Source organism: Ammospiza caudacuta, chromosome 28, assembly GCF_027887145.1.
Source record: "Ammospiza caudacuta isolate bAmmCau1 chromosome 28, bAmmCau1.pri, whole genome shotgun sequence".
Taxonomy (NCBI): domain Eukaryota; kingdom Metazoa; phylum Chordata; class Aves; order Passeriformes; family Passerellidae; genus Ammospiza; species Ammospiza caudacuta.
The window spans coordinates 3,862,616-3,883,091 of NC_080620.1; the positions used below are offsets into that span (position 1 = coordinate 3,862,616).

Here is a 20,476-nt window from a genome sequence, read left to right on the forward strand (position 1 = left end):
ACAAGAGGAGCCAGCAGACGCTCTCCAGCACCGGAGGAGTTTGTCTGGTTTTATGTCGCTTCAAACATCCTGAAGTTACTTCTTGATGTTCAGTTGGTTGGATGGGACCAAGTGGGGCAAAGAGCTTGACCCACAAGGCTTCCTTTGACACCATGGGAATGGCTCCTAGGGCTTCAAAGGGCCCAAAGCTCTGTGGCACTGGGCTGGGAGCAGGGCACACTGAGCACAACAGGGAACACCCCAGTGTTCCAGGAAAGCATCACCTGCTGTTCAGACACAGACAGACAGGACTGAATTAAAGGCTCTTTTATTTGGCTCTGCCAACAATGCAACCAAAAACCTACCTGAGCTGTAACAGTGCTGGAGCAGTGAGCAGAGCTGAGCACACCTCCCAGTGCCTTTGTGGAGCTGTGTTTTGCACTCCAGGGAAACCACTTACCATAAAACCTTTCAACATTGTCAGACACTTAAAATAACTTCTTAGAACAGCCACAACTTCTTCAATCTATGAATCTTTCCCTAAGGGAAATGACCTGAACCTTGCCAGAAGTGTTCCTGCAAGGTTGGGATTGGCAGCACCATCACTCTCCTGCTGCTCATCCTTCCCCACAGGCTGAGCTTGTGGGGTGTCACCTCAAAATGTGGGTGCAGCTGACACTCCTGGCCAGGCCCTGCCACCCCCAAGCCCTCTCTGTGTCAGCAGTGGTGGTTTCTAACAGCATTGACAGTGTGGTAGAACATTAACTCGTTTGGCAAATGTGAAACTGAAGACTCTCATTAACTCACTGAATTATCAATTCCAGTAACAGAAACAACAATAAAAGAACTTCCCTGAAAGCCAAGGCACTGCAGATGTGTAGGTACCTTCAGTGCCAAGGTGAGGCTCAGCAGAAGGACGTCTGTTCTCAACCTACACCAAATATTGCAGTAGGATTGTGTTTCAGAGCAGCCTTGGAGTGGTTGAAGGGCAAGGCTGAAGGGACATCCCTATTTCTTGGTCTTCTTTACTGCTCCTCTCACTTCCTGCGTAATAACTTTCAAGATATTATTAATTTTGGCTTTTGACAGTGGCTTCCTGATGTACCACACGTTGTCCCAGACAGAGTACAGTGACTTGGGAGACAGGTAAAGAGGGTGGTTGTCATCCAGCATGTCTGCTGGCCTCCTCCTGGCATACTCCTTGTAACTGGAGACCGGGCAGTTCTCTGGATCCTCAGGCTTGGCAAAGAGCAGTGGGTTTGGCTCCCCTTCATTTCCCTCAGGGCTCAGATCATCCTTCCACTCCAAGTACTCCACCTCTCCTTTGGTCTTCCTCAGCACCACCTGTCCCCAGCACAGCTGGTGGGCCTGGTAGTGGGTGTTTGCCCCAAACCCCCTAATGAGGTTGGTGAACATGAGGTGCAACAAGCCCTGAGGGTTTGTCTTGCTTAAAATTCCCTTCTCAAGAAGATTTTCCACATCTTCACTTGTCAGGTTCTCCACAACATTCCACTGTTCCTCCTTCTTTTGAAGCAAGTACCTATGTTTTAATTTATAGGCTTCCTGAGAGGCCTTGAACTCTGGCCCTCTCAATATGCTGTACTGGTAGTGGTGCTCCTGGAGGTACCTGTTGATGCTGCACCTGAAGATGTTTAAGGAACTGGCAGAAAAATCCATGCCATTCTGTTTTTTGGCAGAGCTGAAGAAGGATACCAGGTACTGGTCGAGGTCTGCGGGAGGCAGCCTGTGGATCTTGCGTGTCTCGGAGGGGTGGTGCCCCTTCAGCCACTCTTCAAACACTTTTATGTCTCCAATGGTATTGCTTTTCTTTTTCTCCTGCTTCTTCAGCACATCTAAAAGAAAAGATATAGTTTTGTGGACAGGAAGAATCCACAAAGATCAGGAAAACACAAGGAGATACAGGATAGTGTCTATCTCTGCTTTCTGGAAGCCATTCAGAGAGGACAGGACTCTCCCAAAACCCTTCCCCTAGACCTGTGGGTCATATTTGTGTTCTCCACAAGACAGCACAACCCAACAGTGCCCAGCTCTCCAGGGAAAGTTGGGTCCCTCTCCCTTGGCAGCTGGCCCTGCTCATTGCCACATAGGGAAATTTCCCCTTCATGAACCAAAGGTTGGGGCGGATGGTGAGGGACAACAAACAGGTGAGTAAAAGTCTACTATGACTTTGTTTAAAGGATTGCCAGGATTGCAGTTGGGCTCTCTCTCAAGTTGCCATGGCAATCCCACATCCACCTAGCTCGATGTAGCATGAGAAATGAATTCTTTGGATTGCTGGAAAGCTCCATCTGCTCGCCTGTGACTCGGCCAGGGCTGAGGATGGCGTGATGGAAAAGCCAACACCTAGAACCCTTTTTTCACCAGGTTCTTTTTTACAGGCTTAGTTGTCATCCTGAAAGACTGATGGCTGTCCCAGTTTTTTTGGGGTTTTGGGCTGTTTTGTGCTGGCTGCTCCAGGTGCAGAGAGGAACAGCTCATGAATCAATCATGCTGAGGCCTCCTCTGAGCCATGAGCCAGTTACCTTGGCAGAAACAGCTACTACAGGCCATTCCCAGAAGAATTCCCAGTCCCTTCACATGACACATGATGTCAGTTATGAAAATAGTCAAATACTGCTCCCAAACCCCAACTATGGCAGTTTGTGTGGTTATGGCTCCACAAGAAACAACAACCCCTAAGCCTTTTCAGGGCCAAGCACACCCCAGGCAGACCTCAAATGCCACCTCAGCACCTCTGCCCTTCACAAGGACATGCCCAGGCCCTGTGCTGCAGGACAGCACATACAAAAACCTTAATTCTTGAAAGGAGTAAAGCAATGTGTGGAGTCCTGCATAGGAAATTCTTCTAGCACTGGGAGGTTTTGCCACTGGCCTTGGTGCAGCTTTGGCCACAATTTCTCTGCATTATTTCCTCTCGTTTCTTTCTCTTCAGACCTGAGTTCCCTGCTCTAGCTCCAGTTTCCCACAGGGACTCTCTCAAGTACAGCCAACATACTGTGTGGGGGTACTGGGTAAAATGGAAGACCAAAGTATTCAAACTGGGATGTTGGGACTGGGCCACAGCCAAGAACACCTTTGGGTACCCCAGAGAAGGGCATTCCCTACAAAAGCACCAATTCCTTTAGGCAGGGAGCTTTGTAGTCCCCTCAAGCAGAAAGAGGAGTGCCCCGAATCCAAGAGATTTCCTTGGATGCTGCAGAACAGATCTTGGCAGTGACGTGAACTCACCCTCCTTGGATATTTTGGGAAAGTGATTAATGGAACACCCCCACACCCCTGCAGGCACACAACTCCACGCTGCCTTACCTCCATTTGAGGCTGCAGGTGGATGTCTCTCTGGACTCTGGAAGGCTGAAGAACAAGGTGTCTGCTCTGATCCTGATGTGTCACTGTCCTCACCCACGTTCTCAGCACCATCCCCACTGGAGCCCATCCCCAGTGTGCCACACTCTGAAGGGCTCAGCTGGAGATGTTGCTGAACAGCAGTAGAGGCTTGGAGCTCAAAGAACATCACTGAGGGCTGGGATTCAAGCTGGGCCTTGGCTTCAGTGCTGGGGACAGGAAGGGGTTTGGGACATACCTTTGGTGCTGCTGACCCTGGGAGGCTCCTTGCTCTGGAAGTTTCAGCCATGGGCCCTGCAGCAGTGGAAGGAGCCAGCCTCAGGATGTTCCTGTTCAGATCCTCTGAGCTGCTGACATGAGCCTGCAGAATGTAGGCACGGGCCAGGGGTGGCTTTGCTGTGGGGGTAAAAGCAGTTTTTTGGGAGGCTGTTGGCTGGTGCAATGCCATCTTCTGGCAGTGGTGCATCTGCAACTTCTCAGCAGATGGCTCTGACACATTATCCTGGCTGGTTCTGTCTCCTTTGTTGTCTTCATCTGTCTCACACTGCTCTTCATCAGAGATAATGATCTCTGCGTCTTTGTACGTTTTGGACTTCACATGCTGCTCACCAGTCTGGACTCTACTACCAGACACAGAGAAGTGCTGCTCTGCTGCAGAGAATTTGTGTTTCCCGCTATTTTGACTCCCCTTGGGCTCGATATTCCTTGTGTAGGGGCTGCCAGCCTTCTGCTCAGCAACCCCTTGGGATCTGCCACGTGACCCTGTGCTCCCAGAATCTTCTTGGTCCATCTCAAAAGATGATGGGGTCAGCCTGAGCTTCTTTTCCTCAAAGCTGGATTCCCTTGCCAAAGATTCAGAAGGCAGAAACCTCTTTCTCCCTCCTAGAGCCTCAGGCACTTCTTCACCTGTGTTGTGTGACTTCCCACAGTGCCAGTGGTAGGCATGTCCAGCTCTGCACATCCACAGCACAGCGTTGTCACTGCTCACATGATCTGTGTTCTGCATGAATTCCAGGCCTGGGATCTGGTTGCATATGGTGCCATGAGTGTGTGCCCAGATCACAAGGTTGGAGAGATCTGTGTGAAGGGAACTGGAACTGCTGCACCCTCTGTCATTGCTCTCACTCTGTAAAGGTGTCAGAGAGAACATGAGAGAGAGAGAAGCAGTCCTGGGGCTGTTTCTGTCCCTCCCCAACCATGTAATAATTCTACACCAGCAATCTCATCTCAGAACTCTTTTTAAAAATCAGTTTGTTCATTCTTTCTTGTCTATGCTATCATTTATGCCATAACAGCACACTCACCATGCTGCTGCTCTCTGTCTCACTGAGCCTTCTCTCAGGTGGGGATCAATCAGTGATGCTCTGAGTGGCCTTTCTCTCTCAGAACCTGAAAGGATCATCACATGGGTGTGCTATATACATGGAGAAGTGTTTATGTACATATATAAAACCCTGAGCAGAAGATGCAGCTGAATTTCTCCATGCTCAGCCCACTGCAGGCCTGTGCCCTCCCTGGGCTGAGCTCCCACTGCACTCTCAGGAACTCTACACACAAAACCTGCCTGGGGTAAATATTTGCAGGATCAGCTTCTGCAACACCAACGGAACGGAAACTAAATATAAACACTGAAAATAGAATTTTACAAACTGAACTCTGCAAGCCATTGCTTCAGCACTCTGGGGTTGGCAAGCTCTGTGTCTCCAAGTGCTGAACTGCAGAGAGAGAACAAGGAATGGTGAGGCTGCTTCAGCCTGACATCCTCTAACTTTGCAAACAGTTTCCCAGATGAAGGACTTGCACATGCAACTTGTATTTATATTACAGACTAAATCTGAACCTCTCCCATCTGTCCGGAAGGCTCCATGCCTGGAAGTCATTCCTGTGTCACAGGGGACATGCAGCATGTCCTCAGCACCACAGCAGCCCAGGAGACATCACTGACACCACACACTCACATCTCAGTCTGTGATTAATTAAAATCTCTGCAATCAGTGATGGGAAAAGAGGCAAGGGTTAAAACACTGGAACCTTGTCTAAAGAGGTTCTTTTAGCAGGTGTTTTGAGCAGTTCTGGCTACACAGACCTCAGCTCTTGGAGAGAACAGGCCCTGACTGGTGGCCTGTGAGTGTGTGCTGCTGAGAGCACACCTGAGGACATCTGAGCACACCTGAACAGGCACAGGAGCTCCAGCCCTGGGGCTCCTGCTCTCCCAGAGAGCTGGGCAGCATGGGAGAAGCCATCCCAGCTGTAGGGCTGCTCTGCAATCCATGAACTCAGGGATTTATCTCAGAGGGTGAGGGTGAAGGCTGCCTGAGGTGCAAACTGAGGGTGAAGCCAACAGCAAAAGGGCAGGAAGGGCTGTGAGTGCTGGCACTGTGCCCAGTGCCCTCAGTGCCCAATGCCCTGGGTGCCCTCAGTGCCCACCCAGCACAGCCCAACAGTGTGAGTTGTTCTCTTTCTCCTGCCCAAAGAGAGCAGCTCATACCTCTGACAGGTGCCAGCTGACCAGGAACTGCTCCCTTCATGATGAGCCTGCAGCACAGCACACAGCTCCTTTCTGCACTTCCATCAATCCATATGTTCATTCCTAATGATAGCACAGATAATTTTAGCCCAAATGCTTGGCTGATGCACGTGCCAGCATGTGGAATGTGCAAAGGCGGGATTAAATGAGAATATTTTACTGAAATCTGCTGCTGCTTTAACAAAAAAAAATCAGACAATAAAAGCCTTTTTGGGAGCAGCAAATGCAATCTGAGCTCCTGATGTTAATCAAGGCCTTGTATGGGATCTACCCTTCCTGTGAGCTCACTCCTGATGAACCTCAGCAAACAGGGCAGGGAGTCACATCCAATGGCCATTTCAGCTGCCCTGATCCCTCACAGGCTCTGCCCAAACTTCTCCCCAGAGGTGTTTGACCTGTTCCCACCTCCTCAGGCCAGAGAAGCTCACACTCTGATCCCACTGAGACCCTACAAGCTCAACTTGGGGCAGAATCATTTTCCCTCCTGAAGTAAAAGAGAATTTTATCTTCAAGTTCAGCCTGCTTGTGGAAGAACCATTTTCCCTCCTGAAGTAAAAGACAGTTTTATCTTCAAGTTTTTTTTTTTGTTTTTTTTTTTTTTTTTTTGGGTTTTTTTTTTTTTTTCCCCTGAAAGGGCTGGGCCATTCAGACAGACTCAAAGGAACTTCCATGCCAACAATCTGGTGCCTTCAGCCAGTGTGGGAAAAGGTAACAGGAACGGGAAGCTCCCAATGGTCACAGGGCCACAAAATCACTGACTTGGCAGATGAACATCTTGATCCCTATCACAGCCCTCTGCAAATGGAATGCTTTTATCTTCCCTTATCTCCAGGCACATGTCTTCCTCTTCCTGAGCTCTTTGAAAGAAAAAAGCCTTTTTTTTTCCTTCTCTTGCTGTTTAGTTCCCAGCACAGGCTCTGGTGCTCAGCTACAGACCCAAAGGCTGCTGTGACCCTCAGATTTCCAGCAGCTGAGAATCCCTCAAAGGAATGGTGAGTGGAATCAGTCTGGATTCACAGCTGAGTGAGAAAAATGACCACTGGCTTCCCTTTGAATAATAAAAATCCATCTTGATCTTTGCCACAGTTTTTACCTGGGGAAGGATCTGGGCTTAGAGTTTGGGGTTTTTTGCTTGTTTTGGAGCCTTGTGCCTGATTCTGTGGCTGTGTGGCTGGGGGTGATGTTGTGGGTTAATCCTCTTTCCAGGAGAGGCTCCCATCTGATAATGGACACTGTGTATAGGACCCACACCTTTCTGCAGGAAAACAGGACATTCCAGAGCTGTACAGTAAAGGATTTTTTTTTTAAACCACAGAGAATTCAGTCTACTGCTAAAACCTACAGTTAGGTGAATTCAGGTTCACTTATGGAAAAAATAAACTTGGGTTTTTGTTTTTTTTTGGTTTGGGGTTTTTTTATTTTGGGAGGTATTTTTTTTTTGTTGGTTTTGGGGGTTTTTTGGGGTTAGTGGTTTTTTGGGGTTTTTTTGGATGTGTTTTGTTTTGTGTTGTTCTTTGGTTTTTGGTTGTTTTTTTTTGTTTGCTTGTTTTTGGTTTTTTGGTTCTTTGGGTTTTTTTTGTGGCTATTTTTTTGTTTTTTTTTTTTTAATCTACAAGGTTTGGTTTCTCAGGCCCTGCTCTGCACACCTTTCCAGGCCTCAGTGCTGTGGGTGCTGATTTTACCTCTGTATCCCAGAAAACGTGGCCAGGTAATTTCACAAGAGTCTCCAGCACTTCAGGGGAAACTGAACTTTGGGCTGACTAAAACACGGAAATTTTTTTTTTGTTTGTTTGTTTTAAGGCTTTATGTGTGTCCTTTGAGTCCTTGCTGGGGGGGGGGGGGGAGAGCAAACTCAGCACTTTCTGAGATTTATCCCCCTGTAAGGTCTGTCAGACACAGAGTGACCTGAGATTGTCACCACTGGGATCTTCCCCTGTCCCCCTCCCAGGTGTGCTGAAGGGCTGAACCCATAAAACAGACACAGCCTTGTGCAAACAGGAGCTCTGCATAAAGACACTGATTTGGTGGCACTAAAAGCCCTTTGCCCCCTGTGTCCTTGTCCCATTGCCCTGTGACAGCCCTGCCTGGTGCCTCTCAGGGGCTGCAGTGCCTGTTTTGCAGATTAGAACCTGGGACATGCACACAGAGCCAGAGAATTGGAGAGCTCTGACTTCCCTGCTCCAGATAAGACAGCGCAGGAAACTGCAACAATCCTGCCAGGAAAACAACAGGATACAGAACAGCAGAGCTTAAACTTGACTCCTGCTCCCTTGGGAAAGCCTCCCTGGAGGTGAGGGGAGCTGGGACAGCCCCCAAACACACGTCTGGAGGCACTGCTGGGGCTGTGTCAGGGCAGGAAGGGCTGAAGCTGCACTCAAACACATCTGGCTGCAGCACAGGAGCTGAGTGGAGCAGCTGCAGCTCATGGCTGCCAGAAATCATGGAGCTTGTCCCACCCTCCTCAGCAGGAGCCCGGGGGATGGATCCATCACTTCCTAACACATCATTTTTCCTGTTCATCTGCCCTGTACAAGAACCTTGTGAGCACCCCTTCAGCTATTTTCCTGCTTGCCCACATCCTCCCAGCAGCCCCCTCCTGCCCTGCTTGCAGAAATACAATTCCCAGGATACATCCTGTACTTGCTGCAGGGCACCATGCCTCCATTTTGAGAGAGGATCCCAGAAAATCCCACCCGGAGTTGTCTGAGGAGGGCAGGATCTGACTGCAGGCACCAAGAGGGATTCAAACCCTGCTGGCAAACGCTGCCCTCCAGCACCACATTCCTCAAACAAGACTTTTTTTTGTTCAAACACTCGGACATCACTTTTTCCCCGAGTTCTAATTATCTCTGCTCCTGAGGGGCTGAGTTCCAGAGCCACTGGACTGGGATGCAACTGTGAGCACTAAATCAAGGCCTCTGAAAAATCCAAATAAATCAGAAAATCTAATAAAAGCCACGGGCAGCTGGCATAGCACTGCCTGGGCCACCAAACCAGCCTGAGTGAAAGGGAAAAAATTCATTGGAAACCATGAACTTCTATTAATAGGAGCTCACGTTGTATTTCCCAGGAGGAAGTTGGAAAGCTGCAATCAGCAATGGCCAAATGTGTGACCTGGGCAGGAAATGCTGCAGTGTCACTGTCACAGTGTCACCGTGGAGTCTGGGGGCACCTCACACCTGTGCCAGTGCCCTGGGGGTGTCACCCTGATTTTTTAAGTTTTTCTAAACCTTCTGATTTTGACATTCTTGTAACAAACTTTCTCACACAATTTCTGTAAACCACTCATTGTTCTTTTATGGAGGAAAAATCTGATGAACTGTTGGTTTGTCCAGTGTCATTGCAGAGGTGGCACTGTCACTTTCCAACCCACTGTCACTTTTGGAAAACTGTAAATCTTGGAGCAGAAAATAAACTTCATTTTTCTTCACCTTGAGAGCAGCGCTGTGTTGTTTCTGCTCTCGGGGTTTGTCGCCAAGCACCGGGCACCGGGTGGCTCCGGTACCTCCCTTTGCTCCTCCCGGTTCTGCCGCCGGGCTCGCCAATCATCCGGGAGCGACGTGGAACGGGAATCCTTTTGTTCCGGAGCCGCCCGGTACCGGCAGAGGGAGCTCGGCTCCGGTGCCGGCAGGGGGAGCTCGGTTCCCGTACCGGCGGGGGGCGCTTGGTCTTGGTACCGGCGGAGAGCACTCGGTACGGCAGGGGGAGCTCGGCTCCGGTACCGGCGGAGCGCGCTCGGTACCGGTACCGGCAGAGGAGCTCGGCTCCGGTACCGGAGGGGGAGCTCGGTCCCGGTACCGGCGGAGGGCGCTCGATACCGGCGGAGTGCGCCCGGTTCCGGTACCGGCAGGGGGAGTTCGGCCCCGGTACCGGCAGGGGGAGCTCGGTACCGGTAGCGGCAGGGGGCGCTCGGCCCCGGTACCGGCAGGGAGAGCTCGGTACCGGTACCGGCAGGGTGAGCTCGGCCCCGGTAGCGGCAGGGGGCGCTCAGCCCCCGGTGCTCGCCCCGGTCCCACCGGGAGCGGCAGCCCCGCAGCACCGGCGGGCAGGGCCGGGAGGAGCGAGTTCCCGGGCCGGGCTCGGTCCGTGCTGCTCCACCGGGATCAAACCCCAAAGCCGGGGCTGAGAGGGGAGGGCACAAATCCTGTTTTGTTTCATTCTCAGGAAGTTTATTGCGGTTTTTGACATTTCTGAGCCGCCTTTTAAAGTTTAACTAAAATCATCGTGTGACACGAGGTGTTTCGTCACTAAACTGAACAGAACCAATCCAATCCAACCCAAAGCCACACAGCACTGCTGGGAACAGGACACAGCAGCCAGATTTCACCCCAGTTTTGGGGCTGGCACCAGACCCTGTCCTCTGCTGTCCCACCTGGCCACAGAGCAGAGCTCACGTTCCCCCAGCACACTCTGGCTGGAGCGTGGCAGCAATTTGTTATTAAATAGTATTTGTGGTGAATCTCTGACTTGTAATTACATGTAATTGTTCACAATGGGACATGGTAACCTACTTCTTTTGCAATACAAACCATCTTTAGTGACTGACACCTCAGCTCCCCTGTCTAAAGCCTCTGAAATTGAGGTGACTCAACCTGGGGTGCAGGACTCATCTCACCAGCACCAGGCAAACGCTCACGTTCACTTCTGCACCCCAGGTGTTTCCAGAGGTTGGCTGGGATGGGATGGGAAATGGCTCCTGGAGGCAGGAAAAAACACTGCTGGTAACAGGGCTGGTAACAATGTACCTTGCAGGGAGGGGAAGCTCCCTGGCTGTGGGATGGCTCCTTCCAGTCCCGGCTGGATCTGTGGCATGGGCAGCACAAAAGGAGCCCCAAGTTCAGCATCCCCCAGGGTTTTGGCCACAGGCTCCCTGCTGATGCCATCTGTGACACTTAGAGGCTCCCACCTTTGCTCAATTTTCTACTCTGTCCGTGTCTTGCCATGTCCCTGCCTCCCTTACCTGCTCCAAGGTCAGGCAGGAGCCTCCCACAGAGCAGAGCACTGCCCAAGGACAGGATCTCATCCGGGGCACAGGGCAGCCTAGGAGAGAGGGGAGATGGTGTTTGTTAGGAAAGGGAACTCAGAGCAAGCTGCCAATCCCTGGGGTGGGATGGAAGCCGTGAGCAAAGCTCTGAGAGCCCTCAGCTTTGTTGGGCTCTGAGTGGTCACCAGGACCAGCAGCATCTGGAGATTGCTGCCCCCCACTCCCTGAGAGCCTTAGAGATAAAAACCCCACAGCTGGATGATCCTTTGGACAAGAAACACACACTTGGCCTTGGATCCAGGAGAGCTGCAGCTGTAACACCCTGCCCAGAGCATGAGGAGGAGCAAACCAAGCAACTCCACTCAACAGATTCCAGAGAAACCAGAGCCCATTTCAGAGAATTTGGATCTGGAATTCTCTGAAATCAGCTGAAAGTGTCCCTGAGGGAAGGATTCTGAGAACTGACTTCCACCTGCTGCAGAAGGAACTTGTCATCTTGCACTATGGAACAAAGTATTTTCTCGATCAATCAAGTATTGTCATGTAATTTTTGAGCAAGAAAATGGAGCTGAACTGCCCCTCTGGAGGGAACTTAGCTCCACAGGGAGAGTGAGTGAGCTCATGGAAATGCTCCTCTGGCTCAAGGTGCAGGCAGTACCAGCCAGGAGTGACACATCCCCAACTCCCAGACCTGCTGCCAGGCGCGGGGAGTCTCTTTTGGGCCGTGGTGATGCTGGTTTTACCCAAAACCAGGAGTTCAGTGCTGTGGTGCACACAGAGCTGATGGTTCTGCCCACAAGGAGCCCCTGTGCCTGTGTTTTGGGGGTGCTGGGGCCCCATGAGGCAGCCCTTGCACAGGCTCCTGTCATTGTCACTGCCCTGGTATCAGAGAGCTCACCAATTAAATATTAAAACTTCTAAAGGATATTGAGTTTCTTTTGTTCCTTTGGCATGGCCAGTGTTCCCAGTTCTCCCTGACTTCCCATGCTGCATCTTCCTGCCTTCATGTTCTTTTAATGCTGAATTTCATACTCCAGAGGGCTTCCTTCACCTCCTGTCTGTCACAGGGAGCATCTGCTGTACAATGCAGGCCAGGAGACAGCATTTAGGGAGCAGGCTGCTCACCCAGATCCCAGACCACAATCAAACCCCCAATTCCATGGTTCTGCACACAGGCTGTCATGTCCCTTCATACACTTCCAGCCAGTTTGATCCAGAGCTCTTTGGCTTTGAGTCTGGAATCACAAAGTGAGATTCCTGAACATTTTCACCATCTGAAGCATGAGCAAACCTTCACACCACAAAAGCAAAAACCCCTTAGCCACAGAGCAAGGCTTCCTTGAGCTGTTCCACTGCACAACATCCTTTGGGAACATATGGGCCAGCAACCACGAGATGCCCACAGCATAACTACAGCACTGACAAACCAATTGAGCCTCAGCAGCTGCCTCTGGGAAGGTTTCATTCATGCCCAGCACTGCCTTTTAAACTTGAGTGCCACTGGAACAAACACATCTTTGATCCAAGCAGGGAATAATTTGAAGCTTTGTGTTTAATAGAGCTGCAGCCCTGGGGAAATGATGTCGATCTTGGCTGGGATGACAATGGGGCTCATGGCAGGCACAGAGCATGGCTGTCCCCATCCTCTGCGGGCACAGAGCGTGGCTGTCCCCATCCTCTCTGAGCACAGAGCATGGCTGTCCCCACCCTCTCTGGGCCAGCTGTGTTTGGACATCTTTGTTCTTGACTCAGTGTGGAAATAAGCTGCACAGCTCAGGCTCCTGATTTGCCATGTGTGGCACCAAAACACAGGATTTGGGGAAGAGGGGAGCAGGATTTGGGCAATCCCTCCTGTCCTCTTGTTCCTTCTGCCTCTGGAGTCTCTCATGTCCCACTTAGCTCCAGGGGAACCAGAGCAGAAATTAGGGGCTGCAAACACAAATGTGGAGGAGCACATGGGCAGTACTGGGCTGTACACCCCTGTGTGATCTGTGTGTCCCAGGACACACACACCTCCTTTTATACTGTGAACACATCTTCCAATGTTCAAATGTTGCAATTTCTACCTGTAAAATGCTGTGTTCAGAACAGGCAGGCTCCACACGCCAGGGAGCAGCCCTGGATGCTATGCAGGTGCCTCTGTCAGGGCCACAGCAAAGATTAGGGACTGCAAATGCAAACATGGCCAGCACATGGGCAGTACTGGGCTGTACACACCTGTGTGATCCATGTGCCTGAGGTGGGGACACACACCCCTGTGTGATCTGTGTGTCCCAGGACACACACACCTCCCTTTATACTGTGAACACCTCTTCAAATGTTCAAATATTGCAATTTCTACCTGTAAAATCCTGTGTTCAGAGCAGGCAGGCTCCACACCCCAGGGAGCAGCCCTGGATGCTCTGCAGGTGCCTTTCTCTCTGTCAGGGCCCTTTTTCATTTAAATGACCCGTGCTCAGACTGGGACATTCTCCTGTCTGGAATCATCTGGCATCTGTGCCATATCCATTTGAATGGCAGACGCAACAGGAGACACCTGTGGACAGAGGGGCAGAGCTAAGGTTTCAGGAACAATCACAGGTGAGGGATGGAGAGGCTGCAGCAATAATGCATGAGCTGCACCTGCCTCCCCTGGGCCCTGCAGCACTGCTCCACTTCCCTCTGAGCTGGGAGAACCAGTACAGCACTGGGAAACTGGGAACACCACGTTATGGTGTGATGGGAGAGAAGCAGATCTGAGGGGGTTGAGTACTCTCAAAGTCCTGCAGAGCTCCCCAGGTTCCAGCTCTGGAAATTAATTCTGAGCCCCCTCAGAGGCTGATCGGGAAATTGGCATTATCCTTAAGAGAGTCACAAAATCAAATGATTGTGAAAAAATTAAGGAGCTTCTCAGGGCATTGCTGGGCACAGGGAAGAAACAGGACGGCACTTATCTGTCCCTGCAAACAAACCCTAACTAAAGCAAGAAGGAAATGCAGAGCTGGAGCCATGGACAGACAAGCATTTACTTCCCTGCCCTGGGATAGAGGGAGATGTGCTTGGAAGAAGGGTTGTTTGTATAAATAAATGTTCATTCTTGGCAGTGGAATGCAAACTATGCTGAGGGGCTGGAACCAGGCACTCGGGAAAGCTGAGGCCAGAGCAAGGGAGAGACGGAGTGAGGCTGCAGGGAGGAAATTCACATTCATTTTTAGCAACTTGGAGAGGCTCTCAAGCCTGTTTGACATTTTTAATTATGCTGATGCAGAGCCTATTTCAAGGACAAAAAAAAAAGTCAGGATTGCAGGTTAAACAATTAGGAAATTTCACACCAGACAGTGAGGAGCAGTGCTGCCTGGGGATCTGGAGACTCTCTCAAACACGGGATCATCTTTCAGCCTTTCTAGACAGATGGAATTTGAATGTCTTGCAGAATCCTCGCCCAGGTCAGGAACTCAGAGCATAGCCCTGTAAACCTCCCCTGATGGTATTTTCTGAGAGCACACAGGAGGCAGGAAAGATGAGCCTGAGCTGCTGGTTTCTGAAAGTCCTGCAAGGTTTCTGAAGGGCAGAAAATCATCCTGGCAATGTGGCATCAACTATGTCAGAATCTGTAACTTTACAGTGGGAAACAAATGCAATTTCTGGGGCAGAGTGAGCTCAGCTTGATGGTTTCACATCACCAAGTCAGGGCTTGCTTTCCATGCTCAGAAAATGACCTTTTGTCATGCAACCACCATGACCTCAGGGTCTCACTTTCCCTGTGTATTGTGGAAAAGACTTTACCTGCTTGCTCACCCACTGTCCTCTCTGAAAAATGTAAAAATGTGTAAGGACCTGACCCTGCATTTCAGTTTGGGTGTCAGGAGTTGCCTCTTTCAGTCCTCCTGCTCTGAGTCCTGTACTGGGGGACAGAGGAATGGAATTGGAACCTTCACCTTCTCTTTGAGATAATGGAAAGTCACAGGGAGGTATCCAGCTTTGGGCATGAATAAATCATTGCAGGTATGAATTATTCAGGGCTCAGCCCTCCACATGTGCTCCATTCACACTCCAGGGCAGCATCCCTGCTGTGTTGGGGGGTTATTCCCCAACATTCCAGGTCTAAGGCAAGCTGATGAGTCCACGTTTTCCAATAAGTTTAAAAGAATAATTAAAAATCCAGCAGTAAAAAGCTGTTCAAAAGTGCTGTGACACCTCAGGCTGACATTCCAATGGCCAGGCAATGTCTGAGCTCCAAGAGCTGTGCACAAGTTTGTCACAGGATGGGATGGAAATAAAAAATGGCTCAGGAAATTGGGAGCACAGGTTAGAGGGAAGTGAAATGATGGGCACAGAATCAATACAGGAACCAACCCAGCCTTCTGTGTTTGTGTCTAACACAAAACCAGATTTTATCTGGATTTCTCAAATGACAACAAGCAACTTAGGAGATAAGTCAAAATTTCTGGCTTTGATCTGTGTTGTGAGATCAAGGGCTTTACCTTGTGGTGCTTTTTTAAAAATCTTGTTTATTATGAGCTGAAATGGGTTGAATGAAGAGAAAATCTGGTTTGCAGTAACTGGAAGGATGGCACTGTTAGAATGATGAATTTAATGTCAGAGTCCAAATCATGGACCCTGGGGCCCAGGAGAGGAGGAGCTGCCATGAGCCCCAGGTGCTGCCAGGTGATTTCTGGGGAAGATGAGGGGTTATAATCAGACCATAGATTAATCAAACCACAGATTCATCAAACCATAGCCTAATCTCCAGCACTCCAGCCCCAACTAGGAGGGGAAAAAACTGCTGTGTTGAACAGCCAGGAAATGGCTGCTCTGTCCCGCACAGGAAATGAGTCAGCCCGGGAGGAGCCTTGGGGACAGGGAAGTGCTGAAATAACATGGAGAAATACAGAAAAGCCTCTTGAAGAAATACAGAAAAGCCTCTTGTGTCATGGATTAAAAAGAAGGAAAGATGTAAAATGTGAGCTCTTGTGATTCTGCTTCAAATTTGAAGTTCATGTAGGTGCTTGCAGCATGAAATACCCACAGCTGTGGAAGGGGCACTCAGGGTGTGCAATGGCAACACAAACCATGCCCAGGTGCAGCTCTCCTGCCTTGCAGAGTGTTTCTCACCTGCTCAGCTCTGGCCCTGCACAGGAGGCCTCATGTTGCTGTGGTGGCAGGGCTGTCACAGACACCCTGCTCAGGGAGCCCATACACAGGTCAGGAACCACAGAATCACAGAGTCATTCCCCCTTGTGAAAAAATCACTCTCCAAAAACACTTTTTATTACTGACAGCACATTAAGCTTAACTCCAAACCCATTTATTTACCAGCTGGCAGTCAGGACACTCTTTGATAGTACTCCATGCTGCCAAACTCTCGTGGATCAATGAAGAAACACTCCCCTCATTCAGGTCGTGTCTTGCTCAGAAAGCCACGTGTGTGCAGGTACGAGCTGCACCTCTCCCAGATGCTGGAAATAACACAATTCAGACCAGGAAACAAATTTCCAGCTCTCCCACCCCTCCTCCTCCAAGCACCCCAACTGCAGAGGGACTTTGGGTCCCTCTCCTGGTCCCTTCTCTCAGGCTGTGGTGGTTTCTGCTGGCCTGGCAAACCCTGCAGGGATTGTGCTCCTGCTCAGATTCCTCTCCTGATTCCTCTCCTGCCCCGCCCTGCCCTGCACTAACCATTCCCAGAGCAGTGATGTGGCACCATGAACCATGCACTGAAGAATGTTCTGGCACCAGGAGATGCTGCTGAAGCTGCCAATAGGCTTTGAAATAAAACCGCCGTGTTCGCTGAGAGGGGTTGGAAATAAATAAAAGCCAACAGGGAGAAGCTGAAGGATTGGAGACACCCCTGCTCCCTGGGTTTTTTTTGGGATTTAGTGGTAGCAGAGTTATCTGTGAGTTCTCTGGTTTAGGGCCTTGCTGGGAATAATGAGGCAGGAGTGGAACTTCCAGGAAAACAACTCACTGGCAGCAGCATCCAGTGTGCCACAGGAGTTGGGGTTCATGAACTGGACCCCATTTAGGAGGGTTCTGGTTTTCAAACCCTGGCAGACTTATCCAGTGTGCCCCAGAGTTTGGGTTCACAAACTGGACCCCTCTTTAGGAGGGTTCTGCTTTTCAGACCCTTAAAGACCTATCAAAGTGTGCCCCAAGGTTTGGGTTCATGAACTGCACCCCTGTTTAGGAGAGTTCTGGTATTCAGACCCTGGCAGACTTACCCAGTGTGCCCTGGGGTTTGGGATCATGAACTGCACCCCTTTTAGGAGGATTCTGGTTTTCAAACCTGGCAGCAGCATCCAGTGTGCCCCAGGGTTTGGGATCATGAACTGCACCCCTGTTTAGAAGGGTTCTGGTTTTCAAACCACTGGCAGCAGTATCCAGTGTGCCCTGGGGTTGGGGTTCATGAACTGCACCCCTCTTTAGGAGGATTCTGGTTTTTAGACCCTTAAAGACCTATCCAGTGTGCCCTGGGTTCATGAACTGGACCTTGTTTAGGAGAGTTCTGGTTTTCTGACCCTGGCAGACTTATCCAGTGTGCCCTGGGTTCATGAACTGCACCCCTGTTTAGGAAGGTTCTGGTTTTCAAACCTGGCAGCAGCATCCAGTGTGCCACAGGGTTTGGGTTCATGAAATGGACCCCTTTTTAGGAGGATTCTGGTTTTTGGACCCTATCAGACTTATCCAATGTGCCCTGGGGTTTGAGTTCATGAACTGGACCCCATTTAGGAGGGTTCTGGTTTTCAAGCCACTGGCACAAGTATCCAGTGTGCCCCAGGGTTTGGGGTTCATAAACTGGACCCCATTTAGGAGGATTCTGGCTTTCAAACCTGGCAGCAGTAACCAGTGTGCCCCAGGGTTTGGGTTCATGAACTGGACCCTGTTTAGGAAGATTCTGGTTTTCAAACCCTGGCAGAAGCGTTGGGTGGAAGAGGAAGGAGAAGGGGAAGGGTTTTGCCACTTTGTGAAGGACAGGGCTGCAAAGAGAAGCGTCCGTGACCCCACACGGGCTGGGGAGCTGTGTAACAACACAAAAGGAGCAGGCAGGAAAGGGTCCTGTTTGTTTCAGAGAGTTTTTCTTCCCTGCTGGTGAATTAAATGCCAAGAGATAACACATGCAGGAAGGGCTCAAAGAGGGAATAAGCTGGGTGTGCCCCAGAGCCCTTCCCGGCGAGGGGAACCAGAGCCAGAACCAGGGTGGGACGTGGGACTCTGCTGGAGGATCACACAAAAGAAGCTGATTCATTTTTTTTCCCTTTGCCCTCCTATTTTTTTTTTTTTAATATAGTCATTTTCAACTGGGTTTGTTTTTCAAAACAAACACAAGGACACACAGGGGCTGGTCCTGCTCCCTGCTGTGTTTTCATATCAAGTGTAATCTTGTTCTTAAAAGCATTTTCCCCTTTGGCCCAGAGAAAAGCACAACAGTGGTCACTGGTCACTTGTAGTCCACAATACCTGAGCAGATGCCATCTAAAAAAATTCTCTTCCTATTGCAGGAAAACGGCTGATAAAACGTTGCACAATCATCATTTCTGCAAGGACTGTGGAAAATCAGGGTGAGCTTGCACAAAGAGCCTTTCAAGTCACACCAAACCTGCAGAGGAAAGGCCTTTGGAAAATCAGGAATCGTGTGGTGGAATTTACCTGTTTGCTCTGCCAAAGATACCTGAAAAGCACCTGGAAGACCTGCACATGCCATAAACTCATCTCAGCAGAAAATCAGACCATGGCCTGTGATCAGTGATGAGTGTTAATGAATGTTTTCAGTCTTTGTTGGGTGTTCAGGGTACAGAAATACCCCACATTGGAAACTAAAAAAGGATTCTACCTCCACAGCATCCTCTACCACCAAAATTCCTTACCTATGGAAGAAACACTTCCATGGGAAATACACCTTAAACCAGGCACAGTCCAAGGCAGCTTGTGTTGGCAGCTGAATTCCTGCTCTCTTTGATCACTTTATCTCTCTGGCTCTCAGCTACAGTGGATCTATAATCTCATCATTTTCTCATTCTTTGCCTCATCGAAGTTGTAAATCTCTTATCTGAGGCAGCAGCTGAGCCTTTCATATGCAGGAGCCAGTGGTTTCACATGGGTTTAGCTGCCTCCAGCAACTGGTCAGAACACATTTTTCCTCGGTTTTAAACTCCATAGGGGCCAAACTGGAGGCCCAGTAACCCGAAGATTTGGGAATCAGAGTTCCCAGCTCCTGGAAAGATCCAAGGCCAAGGGAAGCTCCTGCATTTCACAGAGGGTGATGAGAGTGAAGCAGGCAGGAGATGTCTGATCCTGGCCCCTGAAACCCCTGAGCACTGCCCCAGTGAGAAATGAGGACCTGGCACAGCAACACGTGTTTGGGAGAGAACAGACCACTCCACTCCTAAATTCTTCTCTTCCCTCCTCACGTGTCAAGAGTGAGCTTGAGAGAGACGCAAGAAGGCAAAATGCAAGTCTGTACCTGCCTGACACAAAGCAGAAACACTGCCCAGGCATTTCATCTGCACTCTTGTTTTTAAAATCATTTTCTGAGCCCTCACATACACAGCCGTGGCATAGCCCAGGTGTTGGTGTTCTACAGGTTATCACTGGCAGAGGAACTTTGATTAAACTACCAAATATATTCACAGAAAATGCCTGGGTGGGAAGGCTGGCAGGACAGAGGAGCCTGGATGAGGGCAGAACTAGAAATTAGCTATAAACTGACCAATTAATCCCGGTAGGGTATGGCAAATGAGGCTCACAGAATGGGCAACTAGAATTCCCAGGGAGCAAATTCTGCATTTAAACAAGAGTGTTTAATCCATGGAGCAGCGCTGGGGAGGATCCGAGGGTGCCTGGTCACCCTGCGGGAGCCACAGAAGGATCTCACACAAAGCCACAACATTCTTTTGAAATTCATCACAAGTGGCCCAGCACTTGTAAAACAAATTTTCCAGAGGCTTGACAAGCCCCAAATCCCTGGAATACACACGAATCCCTGCACAAGTGAGGCCTACAGGCAACGACCAACATTAAGAGTGAGACAAGCCGATCTAATTCTGCACTGAACTGCCCCTGATGTGCCACAGAGCTGGGCAGGGCACCAAAACCTCACAACGGTACCTGAGCCCCAGACCGGCAGGTACGTTTAACGTCTTACCTCACAAGCTCTCTCTCTCTCTCTCTCTCTCTCTCACCCTCTGGTAATCTTTATCCTTAATGCATTAACTGCGATCTCACACACTCCTGTACTTTAAGCCAGCCCTGCGCGACCCCTGAGGGGCAAGCGGCGGGCGGGCACCCCGCAGCCGGGATGGCGGCGGCGCGTGGCTTCCCTGCCCGCCCCCAACATGGCGGCGGCGCGGCCAGGCCTCGCAACGTGCACGAGGGCGACCTGCTGCCCGTACCCAAGATGGCGCCCAGCGCCGTGACTCCCATGCCCTGCCCCCAATCAAGATGGCGGCTCCGGGCGTCATCCCGGCCTCCTTCCCGCTCTGAACATGGCTCCTCCCCGCCGCGTCCCTCCGCCTACCGAATGGCGCCGCGCACCGGTGCATGGCCCCGCCTCTTGCGCCGAGCGCGGCCAATCGGCTTCGCGCGGGGAGCCAGGGCGCCAACCCCAGGAGGCGGGAGGTCCCGCCCCCTCGTCAGGGCGACAGCTCCGC

At 50.5% G+C, this 20,476-nt stretch overlaps 1 protein-coding gene across 1 annotated transcript; it reads right to left on the bottom strand.

The window, feature by feature from the left end:
- Positions 1-391: 391 nt before the first annotated feature.
- LOC131569009 (uncharacterized protein KIAA1958-like) lies at positions 392-20,131 on the bottom strand. The gene is made up of 5 exons (XM_058821200.1): positions 19,972-20,131; positions 10,830-10,909; positions 4,647-4,731; positions 3,307-4,468; positions 392-1,832 (listed from the first exon to the last, which is right to left on the bottom strand). The coding sequence occupies exons 3-5, from the start codon at positions 4,647-4,649 to the stop codon at positions 988-990; spliced, it is 2,010 nt and encodes a 669-aa protein (XP_058677183.1). The 5' UTR covers positions 4,650-4,731; positions 10,830-10,909; positions 19,972-20,131; the 3' UTR covers positions 392-987.
- Positions 20,132-20,476: the final 345 nt, after the last annotated feature.

Excerpts from the sequence above, each read along its gene's own strand:
- LOC131569009 (XM_058821200.1), bottom strand. Across the intron at positions 1,833-3,306 it reads ACCTGCAGCCTCAAATGGAG|ATGTGCTGAAGAAGCAGGAG; the intron begins GTAAGGCAGCGT and ends CTTTTCTTTTAG.